Source organism: Oratosquilla oratoria, chromosome 2 (genome assembly GCF_046742065.1).
Source record: "Oratosquilla oratoria isolate Oo_2021 chromosome 2, ASM4674206v1, whole genome shotgun sequence".
Classification (NCBI taxonomy): domain Eukaryota; kingdom Metazoa; phylum Arthropoda; class Malacostraca; order Stomatopoda; family Squillidae; genus Oratosquilla; species Oratosquilla oratoria.
In genome coordinates this window covers 12371422-12386421 of record NC_134778.1, presented here as the reverse complement: position 1 = coordinate 12386421, position 15000 = coordinate 12371422, and the positions used below count along the sequence as shown (strand labels likewise).

The 15000-nt window shown below is 45.6% G+C and overlaps 2 protein-coding genes across 2 annotated transcripts in view; both read left to right on the top strand.

Annotated features, from left to right (window-relative positions):
* The window catches only part of LOC143034418 (uncharacterized), a 19327-nt gene extending 14000 nt beyond the window's left edge, over nucleotides 1–5327 (top strand). Inside the window, exons 2-6 of the mRNA XM_076200440.1 lie at nucleotides 1484–1662; nucleotides 3168–3485; nucleotides 3549–3694; nucleotides 4386–4581; nucleotides 4771–5327. Of these exons, the coding sequence (XP_076056555.1) occupies nucleotides 1484–1662; nucleotides 3168–3485; nucleotides 3549–3694; nucleotides 4386–4581; nucleotides 4771–5309 (1378 nt within the window). The 3' untranslated portion in view covers nucleotides 5310–5327. The remainder of the gene's footprint in view (nucleotides 1–1483; nucleotides 1663–3167; nucleotides 3486–3548; nucleotides 3695–4385; nucleotides 4582–4770) is intronic.
* Nucleotides 5328–11722: 6395 nt separating this feature from the next.
* LOC143034412 (uncharacterized) overlaps nucleotides 11723–15000 on the top strand; it is a 3916-nt gene continuing 638 nt past the window's right edge. Inside the window, exons 1-4 of the mRNA XM_076200425.1 lie at nucleotides 11723–11763; nucleotides 11933–12111; nucleotides 13605–14083; nucleotides 14752–14941. Coding sequence (XP_076056540.1) covers nucleotides 11723–11763; nucleotides 11933–12111; nucleotides 13605–14083; nucleotides 14752–14941 — 889 coding nt within the window. The remainder of the gene's footprint in view (nucleotides 11764–11932; nucleotides 12112–13604; nucleotides 14084–14751; nucleotides 14942–15000) is intronic.

Below are 15000 nucleotides of genomic sequence, written 5' to 3'. Positions count from 1 at the left end.
GATGAAGAGGAGGAGGAGGATTGTTTCTACTCGGCTCGAGGAGGAGGAGGAGGAGGAGGAGAGAATGAAGAGAAAGAGGAGGGATGAGAAGGGGGAGAACGAAGAGGAAGAGGAAGAGGAGGAGGGGGAGAACGAGGAGGAAGAGGAGGAGGAGGAGGAGGAGGAGGAGGAGGACAGAAAGGCGGAGAAGACGGAGGAGGCCAGACAGCTGGAACTGCCTAGTGTAGTCCTTATGGTCTCCTGCAGTCTCCTTCATTCTTATGTTCCCAAACCTAAATAATATTTTTGATATATCTTATCAATTAGTTCTTTGGCAAATCTTCTTATTTCCTCTTTTCTTCCGATTTTTGTGTATTCGTTCGAGTTTTCCATCCTTGGCTCTATTTTCCCTCTTCGCTTTCTCTACTTTCCACCTAACCCTTCTCTTTTATGCTCTCCCTATTTCTTTTGCATTTCTCTTGTGTGTGTGTGTGTGTGTGTGTGTGTGTGTGTGTGTGTGTGTGTGTGTGTGTGTGTGTGTGTGTGTGTGTGTGTGTGTGTGTGTGTGTGCGCGCATGCGATGTCTCACGACAAACGTGATCACACTCGGACTCTTATCCGAGAGGGTAATCAATGTCGATCACGAGTTCAGCACGTGGTTCAAGACCATGGTGAATTTTACACACACATACATATGCACACACACACATACACACACACACACACACACACACACACACACACACACACACACACACACAGCTGGGTCATCAGACACATCAACCTACATTCCCTCGTTATTCTCTCCCCCCCCAAATCCATTCTTTGTAATTTTGCTTTTAGACGTTCAAATAAGACCTCCCCCCCTGCTCCTCACGGCTCGCCGCTCCTCCATTGTTAACCCCCCCATTTCCTCATCCTTGTACCTCTGCTTGCTCCCCCCCCCCTTCCATCTTCTTCCGCAGCCGCAAGTGATGCCGCTCTCCTGCGGCCGTGGCGATCAGGTCAAAAGAAGAGAGGCGGAGGGGGTGGGAGGGAGGGAGAAAGGTGGTGGGGGGAGTCTGACCTGCACCTATTGGAGTGTTGACCTCCAACCCCACCTCCCGAACCTCAGCGTCATCCACTTCTCACGCGGCAGTTGCCAACTTTCGTTCTACGCATGCGCCTCACTCTAGGCGTTCTGACGTCATTCACACGTGACACGGGTGACAAAATAGATAAACAAATAGATAAAATATATAAATAAAAAAGATTAAACAGTTCCCTTCATGTATGACCTCGTGGTAGGAGAATGCCTATGAGGACACAAATTCCACGAACTGGCAACTTTGGGTGACGTCACAGAGTGCCATCTCTGGCAGTCCTCCTTCGCGAATATATAAGTCACGGTTCTTGGGGAAACTGTGCCAGTCAAAACAGAACCATCTCTCCATCAGCACCACTTCCAAGAGTCGCTGGAAGCGTCTTTCGATTTCCAAGAAGAAGAGGCGTTGGGGTCTTGAAGGCTTCGAAGACTCTCTGGAGGACTCCGAAGAACTCTGTACGAACTCGAAGACTTCTCCAAAAAGAAGAGGCGTTCAAGGCTTCGAAGGTTCTCTGGGGGACTCTTCAGAACTCTGAAAGAACTCCAGGAACTCTCAGCCATGAAGAACCGACCGGTCTATGCTGCGGTGGTCCTCCTGGGTGGGTTGCCGTTGAAGTCTCTTCGAACTCCGTTGATTGTACAAGTGAAATACTCAAATGTTGTCATTCAAGTCTCGAACTACCACGGTCTTTAGAGTCTTTTTTTCTTGAAGAGGGTCTTCGAGTAGCCTCAAAAAAGAGTCAGAAATTTTGGTTTTAACTCAAATTTTCGGTCCTGCACTTACACGTTGCCGCAGCATATGGTCTTTCGAGTTATAAAAAATTTTCTTTGTCAAAACCAAACTTTTGACTTATCAAAACCAAAACTTTGAGTCGAGGATGACTCGAAGACACTCCTCGAGACTGAGGTCGTCCTTTGGAGTCACGGGACTCGAACTTTGCCCATTTTACGAGACAACATTTACACATCAGTGCAATTATTAACCAACTAACAACCCCTAAGTTTCTGTCAACAGCACGTGACGGACGGAGAGAGCCACGGTGGACGGGAGAAGACGGACGGACGACAGCGACATGACGTCATCTCGGTCGGACTCCTATGCATCCCGAGTACTCCTCTTTATCTCCTTTCACACGTATCGACTTTCCGCCGTGCGCCGTCCACAACACGACGTCGTGCTCTTCAGTAATCATGGATGTCTATAGACGCTTTTACACGTGGTCGTGCCGTGTGAAAGCGTCCATAAACACCCATGGTTTTTGGAGAGCACGACGTCGTGTCTTGGACGGCGCACGGCGGAGGATAAAAAAAAGTCGATACGTGTCAAACGAGTCATCCCCGTCCGTCCCTTTCCCTCTCAATTTAATAAAACCACCTGGCGACACTTAGCCAGAATAAAACCAGCAAAGTACACCAATTTGTTGCAATTCTTCATTTCTTCGACGATATTCTCGCCCCAGTTTTGAGAAGAAATAATTTCAACCAATTAGGGAGCGTAGAGTCATCATGGGGGTGGGGCCTATGCGCACGACAGCCAAGAACGGACCAATCAGAGGGACGGGTTAACTTTGTTTGTTTGTTTGTTTTCTGTTCTTTGTTTTGTCTTTAACGTGTCCTTTTCCCTGCCCGCTTCGGTTTCCATGTGATTACATATTTATTCTATTTTCATTTACTTTTTTTTCTATCTACTTATTGTGTTTTGTCTTTAGTTTTTTCTTCACCGCGCCGTTGTCAGACACTGTAGCTTAGCCCTTTACTCATCATAAGTAGTTTATTTATTTATCTATTCTTAATTTGCTGTGGATGTGCTGTGTCTTGCGACACTGCTTCTGACCCAGGGCAGTGGAGACAGGATGCAGGGATGACCCGTCATCCAGGAGGTGCCAAGATAAGGGGAAGGGAGGAGGGTAGAGGGGAGTGGAGTATGTAGGGGATGGAATGGGTGGGGGTGGTTTCTGTGCCTTTGTCTTTTTGGCTACCTCCCGTGTAAGAGGGAAAACAGCCTTTGGTATATGTATATGTACAGTATATGTATATGTATGTAATTATTTGTCTATTTACACTTGGTTTAGTGTCTTGAACTTCTTCCTCGGTCTCTCCTCAGCAGCCAGCCTGGGCCTGGCCTCCCCCTCTTACCTCCAACAGTCTCCTCCTGCCTCACCCTTTGGAGGAGGTGGAGGAGGAAGTAGCGGATTTGGAGGTGGAGGAGGTAGTGGTGGATTTGGAGGAGGAGGAGGAGGAAGTGGAGGATACGGAGGAAGTAGTGGAGGAGGAGGAGGTGGAGGAACTGGAGGTTTTGGAGGCAGCGGTGGCGGATTTGGAGGTAATGGAGGTGGTGGAGGCGGCTATGGAGGGGGCGGAGGCGGGTTTGGAGGTAACACAGGAGGCGGATTTGGAGGTAACACCGGAGGCGGATTTGGAGGTAACACTGGAGGCGGATTTGGAGGTAACACAGGAGGCGGCTACGGAGGAGGACCTGGCGGAGGAGGCGACCTGTCGGAACTGATCCCCGGAGGCGGCGTGCCCGGACAGGACTACCCGGTCCTGGCCGCGGTTCCGGATACCGGGTTCTCCTGCGAGGGACAGATCCCCGGATACTACGCGGACACCGCACCGGAAGCAGGATGTCAAGTAAGTTCATCTCCCCCCCCGGATATCACACACACACACACACACACACACACACACACACACACACACACACACACACACACACACACACACACACACACACAGACACACACACACGTGTAAGACATAAGACATAAGGATAGAGGAGACTGTAAGAGACCCTAAGGCCTACACTAGGCACTTCCATGTTCCTTACCACCTATCCATAAAGTTATCTCATCTTTTCTTAAAGCAGCCGATAGTGTCAGCGCTTACTACACCAGGGTTACCAAGTCTATTCCATTCCTTAACCACTCTATGGGTAAACCACTTCTTGCCTATTTCCTTCTTAAACCTAAGTGTGTCCAGTCTAAATGCATAACTGCGAGTCCTGCCCTGCTGTCTTAATATGATGACCTTGTCTGTATCACCCTTGTTAAAGCCCTTAACCCATTGGAATACCTCTATTAGATCACACACACACACACATTTTCAGTATCACTCCGCTGCGAGGCGTTACTCCAACTCTCGTGGGTGGGAAGTTGGGTGTGTGTAAGGTCACAGCACTACCCATAGATCGGTCATATACGAGCTCTGAGCTCTCTTCCGGGAGGGAAACAGCTTTCGATCACGAGTCCAACACGTGATCCAAGACCATGGTGAACCGCATGTCAAGGTGTTGGCTTATTTCCCTTCTCCCTCCCTCCCTCAGGTGTTCCACATCTGCCAGGACGGGGGCCGGATCGACTCCTTCCTGTGCCCGAACGGGACCATCTTCAACCAACAGTACTTCGTCTGCGACTGGTGGTACAACTTCGACTGCGCCTCCGCCGAGCAGTTCTTCGGCCTCAACGCTCAGATCGGCCAGGCCATCAACGGAGGTGGAGGCGGATTCGGAGGCGCAGGAGGTGGAGGAGCCGCTGGATACGGTGGAGCGTCAGGTGGAGGCGCTGGCGGTGCAGCATCAGGTGGAGGTGCCGGTGGATACGGAGGAGCGTCAGGTGGAGGCGCTGGTGGTGGATTCCGTGGGGCATCAGGTGGTGCTGCTGGATACGGTGGAGCGTCAGGTGGAGGCGCTGGCGGTGGATTCCGTGGAGCGTCAGGTGGAGGCTCTGGTGGATATGGTGGAGCGTCAGGTGGAGGCGCCGGCGGTGGATTCGGTGGGGCGTCAGGTGGAGGTTCTGGTGGATACGGTGGAGCATCAGGTGGAGGCGCTGGCGGTGGATCCCGTGGGGCGTCAGGTGGAGGAGCCGGTGGATACGGTGGAGCGTCAGGTGGAGGCGCCGGCGGTGGATTCGGTGGGGCATCAGGTGGAGGTTCTGCTGGATACGGTGGAGCGTCAGGTGGAGGGGGAGCTGTTGGAGGAGGAGGAAGAGGAGGAGGTTTTGGAGGAGCAGGCGCCAGACCAGGAGGTTCTGGAGGCGTGACCACTCCATCGAGCTCATACGGTGTTCCGGCCACCAACGGAGGAGGCGGAAGAGGAGGAGGAGGACGCAGGGGAGGTGCCGCAGGAGGAAGAGGGAGTGGGAATAGAGGTAATGGTAACAGAGGAGGAGGAGGAGGAGGAGGAGGAAGAGGAGGTGGTGGTGGAGCGGCCTCTGCTCCCTCTAGTCTGTACCAGGCCCCAGGCTTCTAGAAGCTCCTGGTTCCTGTACCATTTTGTGACGCCTCAAGATAAACACTCCTCTGACGCAAACTAAGCACCTTTTAACTGTCGCAGTTAGTCTAAACCCGCACAGCGAGGTGGATAGGCATGGGAGAAACCCTCCCCCTTTTCCACCTTTCCACCCCCCACCACCACACGCGTCCCCTCTGACTCTCCCCCCCCCTCTCTCCGCTAAGACATCCCTGCTTGAAACCAAGACAGTATCCCATCCCCTGTTCCCAAGCTATACTACCAGTTCACCCCCCCCCCTCGCCGCAATGCACATTTCTCAAGGAACAAACCACCACCTTTGCCTCTTGTACATTCACCACCAACTCTCTTATGGCGTTATCACATTGTGGTATTTTCCTCCATCATATCATATAATATTTTATGCAAATTGCTGATAAAACAACATACTTTCCCAGAGTGACTTTATGGCGGGAAAAATTCTGGAGTTCGGCAGCAACGCCGATGAATCGGAGGTTAAAGGAAAAATAGCCCAGTGTGATCCTCCCTTATTTGCACACGTTTGCACTTGATCGACACCCTGACAACGCAGCCACCCTTACCCCTCGACTGAATAAAATCGCCTGTAGACGACCAGGGTAATACTTAATCCACCGAGAGAATGACGCGGTAGGAAAGTTGACCCTATTCGAGTACAGGAGGTTCCCCTTACCTAAACAAAAACGTCTGACAGCAACAATATATATATATATATATATATATATATATAATATATATATATATATATATATATATATATATATATATATATATATGATATGCAAGAGGAATCACATGGACTCATGATCCTAGGTGTGTGGAAAACCACAAACGGAAATTATAAACTGCGGACCGAGCGCTTTCGTCTATCCATCCTGATGATGTCTGAATAGATGAAAGCGCTCGGTCCATAATTCATAATCTTCCTTTGTAGTTTTCCGCACATATATATATTTATTTATATTGGTGTTCCCCTTAATGTACAGTCACCAAGCCACGCTTGTTCCGCCCTGCCAATGCAGTAAACACCCAACTAGTTCGCTTTATATAGATATAACATCACAATGCTACAAATCGTGCCCGTCAGAGATTGGTGCTACATGACTGCTGAAACGAAATATTATGTATATATATATATATATATATATATATATATATATATATATATATATATATATATATATATATATATATATATCCACGACAACCGAGTATGTATATTTATATATTACCATTATTCAAATATATGTGTATCTCACAATGACCCCGTTTTATTTTTTCCTGTCTTTGGGCTTGACGTTACAATAGTGTACAAGCACAGTCAAAGGTTCCTCAAGATATCCTTTATTTATTAAGAAATGGACTATGATAACTGTTTCCTTACTTTTTCAAGTTACCAAATTATGGGACACATTCCTTTGGAATCCTCTACGCCCGCGTTTCTCAGCCAGGGTTCCCCGGAACCTTAAGGTTCCGCAAAAGGTCCCTAAGGGTTCCGCGAGAACAAGCGAGATAAGCTAATGCACTTTTGATTTTTTAATTTCATATACATACATACATATACCAAGGCTTTTTCCCCCTTACAAGGGAGGTAGCCAAAAAGGAAAAGGCATAAAATCATTTCCACCCATTCCATCCCTGAATACACTCCACACCCCTCCACCCTCCCTCTCATCTTAGCACCTCCTGAATGACGGGTCATCCCTGCACCTTGTCCACTGCCCTGGGTCAGAAGCAGTGTCGCAAGACACAGCACATCCACATCAAGGCCGCTTCATTAAATCGGCGACCCCCCTCTCCGTCCCCCCATGCATAAAAGGAGAAGACGGGGAGAAATATCTTCGGGCTGTGTCAAATTTTGCTCACTCATACTACCTCACCCCCCATCCCCCCTTCCATTCCACCTCATGCATCACAACATCATCCATATACAACCATTCTCCATTCACCCCTGTCTTCTGTCCTCTCCCGTCCTTCCTCAACAGACATTCCCCTCTTCCCCAAAGCCCCCTTTACCCCATCCATCCACCTCATCCTAGGACGTCCCCTCATGTTCACTCCCTCCACATCTGCCTTCCATACCTCTTTTACTAGTCTTTCTTCACTCATTCTTTCCATGTGTCCAAACCATCCTAATACTCTTTCATCAACCCTATCTCCCAACTTCCTTTCCACCCCCGTTCTTCTCCTCACCTCCTCATTTCTCACTCTATCTAGCCTAGTAAACCCCATCATACTTCTCAGACACCTCATCTCAAACACATTCAAACTCCTTCTCTCTTCCTCTCTTATGTTCCATGTTTCTGCCCCATACAGTGCTGTAACATAACCACGCACGACATATTCTTGGTTATTGTAATAATGTAATATAGACATTATCCTGTCTAACCTATTATTACGATGAAAATAAAATGAGAAAGATATGATGTATGTTTTGTTTTGTTTTTGTTTTTGTTTTTTGCGCAGGGGTTCCGTGAGACATGCAATTTTTTTTAAAGGTTACGCAAGGGTAAAAAGGTTGAGAAACGCTGCTCTACGCTAAGGTGTACAGTTGCCACCAATTCTACACGAAAGTCGTCTTGGTTTCAAGTGACTCGGCAATTGGCGGCTGGGACTTGGCACCCATAAGGCCTTGTTCACATTAGCGGTCTGAACCGTGCAGAAGCCGCGGCGGTACCGCATAGTCAAGGAAAACTGAGCGGTTGCCTGTGAACGCCTCCATTGACTCACATTGTAAGGGAACCGCCGCGGTTGAAACTATTAGTGTGAACAAGACATAAGAGTCAATATTGCCCCCTTTTGTGCCACATGGTCCTGTTTCCCTTACCCTGGCTGCTGCCGTCAGGCGATTTTATTCATCTCCTTCCTCCCCCCCCTCCCCTCAACCCTCATCCCTTGGTCGGTTATAGTATGTCCCAGTAAGCACGGATATATAGCAATCTATATGAAAATGGGAAAACCACACTTCTTCACATTCTTTAGATGCAACAGTAATCACATAAAACACGTGAATAAAGATATTTTGCTGAAACCACGAGGAAATCAAAGATCGGAATATTGAACGTTTTCGTCTATTTAAGACATTTTCAAAGTACATAGTATCACAACAAAGTACAGCTTAAATACAATAGTGTGGAGAACAGGAGAGGTCACTCAACATAAATTCATACAAAAAAAAAACATTCTTTAGATATTTGTTCTTTCCAATTTGGGGTCTTTTCCATTTTACGACATGCAGAATTTTTAGGTTAGGTTAGGTTAGGTTAGGTTAGGTCAGGTTAGGTTAGGTTAGGTTTCAGATTCATATTCATTTTTTACCTCTCTTAAGTTATTGAAATCAACTGGATGCCGTAAAATGAAAAAGATCCACCATTTGCTCTAGTTATACTATAAACTTTATCATCCTAAAAGAAATGTTAAGACTGCTACAAAGTACCATGCAGGGCAGCTTTGACGCCGGGTGCAAAGTCCCTGGGCCTGCGTTACCACACTTGTCTATTTTTCCTCCGACTGTTGGAGCAATTTTGCAGCCCGCAGCTTTTGGGGAGGAATATGATATCCCCGAGGAAAATGATTTTCCTCCAGCATATCCAATGACATTTGTATGTATTTTTGTAGAGAAAACAAAATATTTTGCCATATTGATTTTACAGCGGAAAATATGCAGGAATTTGAGGGGAAAAGATAGCAGTGTGATTGCCCCTTAAGGGAAATGCTTCCCTACAATAGAAAAATAGAAATAGCTCCATCAGCTGAGAATATTCAAGAATAATGAGCATTTCGATATATATATATATATATATATATATATATATATATATATATATATATATATATATATATATATATGTGTGTGTGTGTGTGTATGTGTGTGTGTGTGTGTGTGTGTGTGTGTGTGTATGTGTGTGTGTGTGTGTGTGTGTGTGTGTGTGTGTGTGTGTGTGTGTGTGTGTGTGTGTATAAAGAATATATATATAAATATATATATATATATATATATATTATATATATATATATATAAATATATATATATATATATATATATCAGAATGTTAGAGAGTGCCTTTAGTATCGGCAGTTCTAATGAAGATTACGGAACATTTCGCCTTCAAATATTAAATCTTACAACTTTAAAGATTCCCAAAAGTCTGTATTATTTTAGTTGTGCACAGCTTAGCGATATAGCATTAGAAAATTAAATATCAATTTCGTAAATTACAATACATGAACGTAATATACTATTTTCTTAGCGAAAAAAAAAATCTTGCTACAAGCAAATCTACTAACGAACGAAGCCGCTAGTATAGGCCAGACATGTCTGTCCAGTCCAGTCACTGTCAATTAGACGATGGCTTTCACGTTGTGGACCAGATGTTCTCCAACCCCAGGTGACGTTAATAAACGCTGTTACAAAGACAATAGGGTTTCCTTGGGCTTTATGAGAGAACACGGGGTTCTGCCGTCGTCTGCTAATTACATGAGGTACAATAATTATAATCCGTGACGACAACGACGACCCGGATGATCTTTAGAATTTGAGGTACCGAATTACTAAATATAGGTTAGGTTAGGTTAGAATAGACGAATTTATCATCCTTTCATTTCTTCGACCTCGGCATCTATCAAAACAAACATGGCGTATCATTCAACCGCAGCGACTTCGTTCGTTAATAAATCGGTTTTAGCAACTTTTTTGTTATTGATTTCCGCCAAGAAAATCGCATATTACGTTGATGTATTATGATTTACAAAATTAATAATTAATTTTCTATTGCTATATCGCGTAGGTGTGCACTTCTAAAAATTTACCGAAAATAAATAGTGACTATGGGCAGTTGGGATGTCATAGACATTCTTAAAATATTAACTCTATAACTCATTCAGTCCAATGATCAAAACCTACGGATTTCAAACGTCGAAATCCCAATATTTTGTTTTCCTTTGACCAACCATAATCCTACCCTTAACACATGAAAAAAGTCCCATACAATGATTCCTGTACTCACTGAAACTGTGTTTGACGTAAAACCATCGACATTCGTCTTCGTATTCATCGAATTTTCCATTTTTTTCACTAAGCACTCGAAATAACAGTTTACTCGCGCCATTGTTGACAAGCGCGGGTTGACATTCTCATGTCGACATTTTTAGAATACCCCTTTGAAGATTGAAAAAGATCTCGGCGTAATTATCAGTAACGACCTCAAATCATCCAAACAGTGTATTTCAGCCTCTGAGAAAGCAAATAAGATTCTGGGACTGATTGCGCGATCTTTTGATTTCAAAAGTCCATCACTCATTAACAAGCTATATAAATCGTTAGTTCGTCCACATTTGGAATATGCTGTTTCTGTATGGTCACCGAATCTCATTAAAGACATTGACAGACTGGAAAAAGTACAACGGCGAGCCACAAAACTGATTCCAAATATCAAAAATAAATCATACGAAAATCGACTAAAACACATGAATCTGTTTTCCCTAAAAAAGCGTAGACTCAGAGGTGACTTGATACAGGTCTTTAAGATTTTAAAGGGAATTGACAACATCAAAAGTGACCAAATTTTCACATTGAATGAGAATCAGACAAGAAACAATGGTCTCAAACTGTCAGGAAATAGATTCAATTTGGAAGTAGGTAGAAACAACTTTGCCAACCGTGTAGTAAATGAATGGAATAAACTTCCTGCACAGGTAGTGCAATGTAGTTCAGTTCGAAGCTTTAAGAATCATTTAGATAAATACCTAAGTATGATGCTGTAATGATTATAATTTATCTTATATTATTTGTTTTTGTTTTGTTATCATTTGTCTGTCTGATTTTCATTTATTATTAGTTATATGTCAATTTATTATTATTTACTATTTACCTGTTTGTTTATTATTTAACTATACCTATGCATTTATTTATGTATTTTATTTGTTATTTACATTATTATAGTTTTTATTTATTGTTTTATTATTATGATTTTTTTTCGCATCCGACCTAGATATGGATCAAAAGGTCTCCTGTCGGCATGCTCCGCCTTTGTAATCCTTTGTAATGTCATAATATATGTAATCAGTATAACCTATTTGATTCAATTTTATTATCCACTATAGGCAACAGCAATATTATCTAAATTTCTTAATAATGTGGAATTACTAATTCAATGGTTTGATTCTCCTTTTACTACCTCACTTTTTTTTCTTTACTTGGAAACAAAGAGACCACTAGCACGTCCTCTGAATGTTGAAAATGGTGACTCAGTGTGTGTGTAGGGGCGGGGGAGCAAGGAGATACTTCATTCCGTACTTTTCTATGTGACACGGGTGACAAAATAAATAAACAAACATGATAAATAAATAAAAAAAGATTAAACAGTTCCCTTCGAGTATGACCTCGTTGTAGGAGAATGCCTATGAGGACACAAAACCCACGAACTGGCAACCTTCGGTGACGTCACAGAGTGCCATCTCCAGCAGTCCTCCTTCGCGAATATATAAGTCACGGTTCTTGGGGAAACTGCGGCAGTCAAAACAGAACCATCTCGCCATCAGCACCACTTCCAAGAGTCGCTGGAAGCGTCTTTGGATTTCGAAGAAGAGGCGTTGAGGTCTTGAAGGCTTCCAAGACTCTCTGGAGGACTCCGGAGAACTCTGTACGAACTCAAAGACTTCTCGAAAAAGAAGAGGCGTTCAAGGCTTCGAAGGTTCTCTGGGGGACTCTTCAGAACTCTGAAAGAACTCCAGGAACTCTCAGCCATGAAGAACCGACCGGTCTATGCTGCGGTGGTCCTCCTGGGTGGGTTGCCGTTGAAGTCTCTTCGAACTCCGTTGATTGTACAAGTGAAATACTCAAATGTTGTCATTCAAGTCTCGAACTACCACGGTCTTTAGAGTCTTTTTTTCTTGAAGAGGGTCTTCGAGTAGCCTCAAAAAAGAGTCAGAAATTTTGGTTTTAACTCAAATTTTCGGTCCTGCACTTACACGTTGCCGCAGCATATGGTCCTTCGAGTTATAAAAAAAAATTCTTTATCAAAACCAAACTTTTGACTTATCAAAACCAAAAGTTTGAGTCGAGGATGACTCGTAGACACTCCTCGAGACTGAGGACGTCCTTTGGAGTCGCGAGACTCGAACTTTGCCCATTTTACGAGACAACATTTACACATCAGTGGAATTGTTGACCAACTAACAACCCGTAAGTTTCTGTCAACAGCACGTGACGGACGGAGAGAGCCACGGTGGACGGGAGAAGACGGACGGACGACAGCGACATGACGTCATCTCGGTCGGACTCCTATGCATCCCGAGTACTCCTCTTTATCTCCTTTCACACGTATCGGCTTTTCGCCGTGCGCCGTCCACAATACGACGTCGTGCTCTTCAGTAATCATGGATGTCTATAGACGCTTTTACACGTGGTCGTGCCGTGTGAAAGCGTCCATAAACACCCATGGTTTTTGGAGAGCACGACGTCGTGTCGTGGACGGCGCACGGCGAAGGATAAAAAAAGTCGATACGTGTGAAATGAGTCATCCCCGTCCGTCCCTTTCCCTCTCAATTTAATAAAACCACCTGGCGACACTTACCCAGAATAAAACAGGCAAAGTACACCAATTTGTTGCAATTCTTCATTTCTTCGACGATATTCTCGCCCCAGTTTTGAGAAGAAATCATTTCAACCAATTAAGGAGCGTAGAGTCATCATGGGGGTGGGGCCTATGCGCACGACAGCCAAGAACGGACCAATCAGAGGGACGGGTTAACTTTGTTTGTTTGTTTGTTTTCTGTTCTTTGTTTTGTCTTTAACGTGTCCTTTTCCCTGCCCGCTTTGGTTTCCATGTGATTACATATTTATTCTATTTTCATCTACTTGTTTTTTTCATCTACTTATTGTGTTTTGTCTTTAGTTTTTTCTTCACCGCGCCGTTGTCAGACACTGTAGCTTAGCCCTTTACTCATCATAAGTAGTTTATTTATTTATCTATTCTTAATTTCCTGTGGATGTGCTGTGTCTTGCGACACTGCTTCTGACCCAGGGCAGTGGAGACAGGATGCAGGGATGACCCGTCATCCAGGAGGTGCCAAGATAAGGGGAAGGGAAGAGGGTAGAGGGGAGTGGAGTATGTAGGGGATGGAATGGGTGGGGGTGGTTTCTGTGCCTTTGTCTTTTTGGCTACCTCCCGTGTAAGGGGGAAAAACAGCCTTTAGGTATATGTATATGTATATGTAATTATTTGTCTATTTACACTTGGTTTAGTGTCTTGAACTTCTTCCTCGGTCTCTCCTCAGCAGCCAGCCTGGGCCTGGCCTCCCCCTCTTACCTCCAACAGTCTCCTCCTGCCTCACCCTTTGGAGGAGGTGGAGGAGGAAGTAGCGGATTTGGAGGTGGAGGAGGTAGTGGTGGATTTGGAGGAGGAGGAGGAGGAAGTGGAGGATACGGAGGAAGTAGTGGAGGAGGAGGAGGTGGAGGAACTGGAGGTTTTGGAGGCAGCGGTGGTGGATTTGGAGGTAATGGAGGTGGTGGAGGCGGCTATGGAGGGGGCGGAGGCGGGTTTGGAGGTAACACAGGAGGCGGATTTGGAGGTAACACCGGAGGCGGATTTGGAGGAGGACCTGGCGGAGGAGGCGACCTGTCGGAACTGATCCCCGGAGGCGGCGTGCCCGGACAGGACTACCCGGTCCTGGCCGCGGTTCCGGATACCGGGTTCTCCTGCGAGGGACAGATCCCCGGATACTACGCGGACACCGCACCGGAAGCAGGATGTCAAGTAAGTTCATCTCCCCCCCCCCGATATCACAAACTCACACACACACACACACACACGCACACACACACACACACACGTATAAGACATAAGACATAAGGATAGAGGAGACTGTAAGAGACCCTAAGGCCTACACTAGGCAGTTCCATGTTCCTTACCACCTCTCCATAAAGTTATCTCATCTTTTCTTATAGCAGCCGATAGTGTCAGCACTTACTACACCAGGGTTACCAAGTCTATTCCATTCCTTAACCACTCTATGGGTAAACCACTTCTTGCCTATTTCCTTATTAAACCTAAGTGTGTCCAGTCTAAATGCATAACTGCGAGTCCTGCCGTGCTGTCTTAATATGATGATCTTGTCGGTATCACCCTTGTTAAAGCCCTTAACCCATTGGAATACCTCTATTAGATCACACACACACACACACACACACACACACACACATTTTCAGTATCACTCCGCTGCGAGGCGTTGCTCCAACTCTCGTGGGCGGGGAGTTGGGTGTGTGTAAGGTCACAGCACTACCCATAGATCGGTCATATACGAGCTCTGAGCTCTCTTCCGGGAGGGAAACAGCTTTCGATCACGAGTCCAACACGTGATCCAAGACCATGATGAACTACATGTCAACGTGTTGGCTTATTTCCCTCCTCCCTCCCTCCCTCAGGTGTTCCACATCTGCCAGGACGGGGGCCGGATCGACTCGTTCCTGTGCCCGAACGGGACCATCTTCAACCAGCAGTACTTCGTCTGCGACTGGTGGTACAACTTCGACTGCGCCTCCGCCGAGCAGTTCTTCGGCCTCAACGCTCAGATCGGCCAGGCCATCAACGGAGGTGGAGGAGCCGGTGGATACGGTGGAGCGTCAGGTGGAGGCGCTGGTGGTGGCGCATCAGGTGGAGGAGCCGCTGGATAC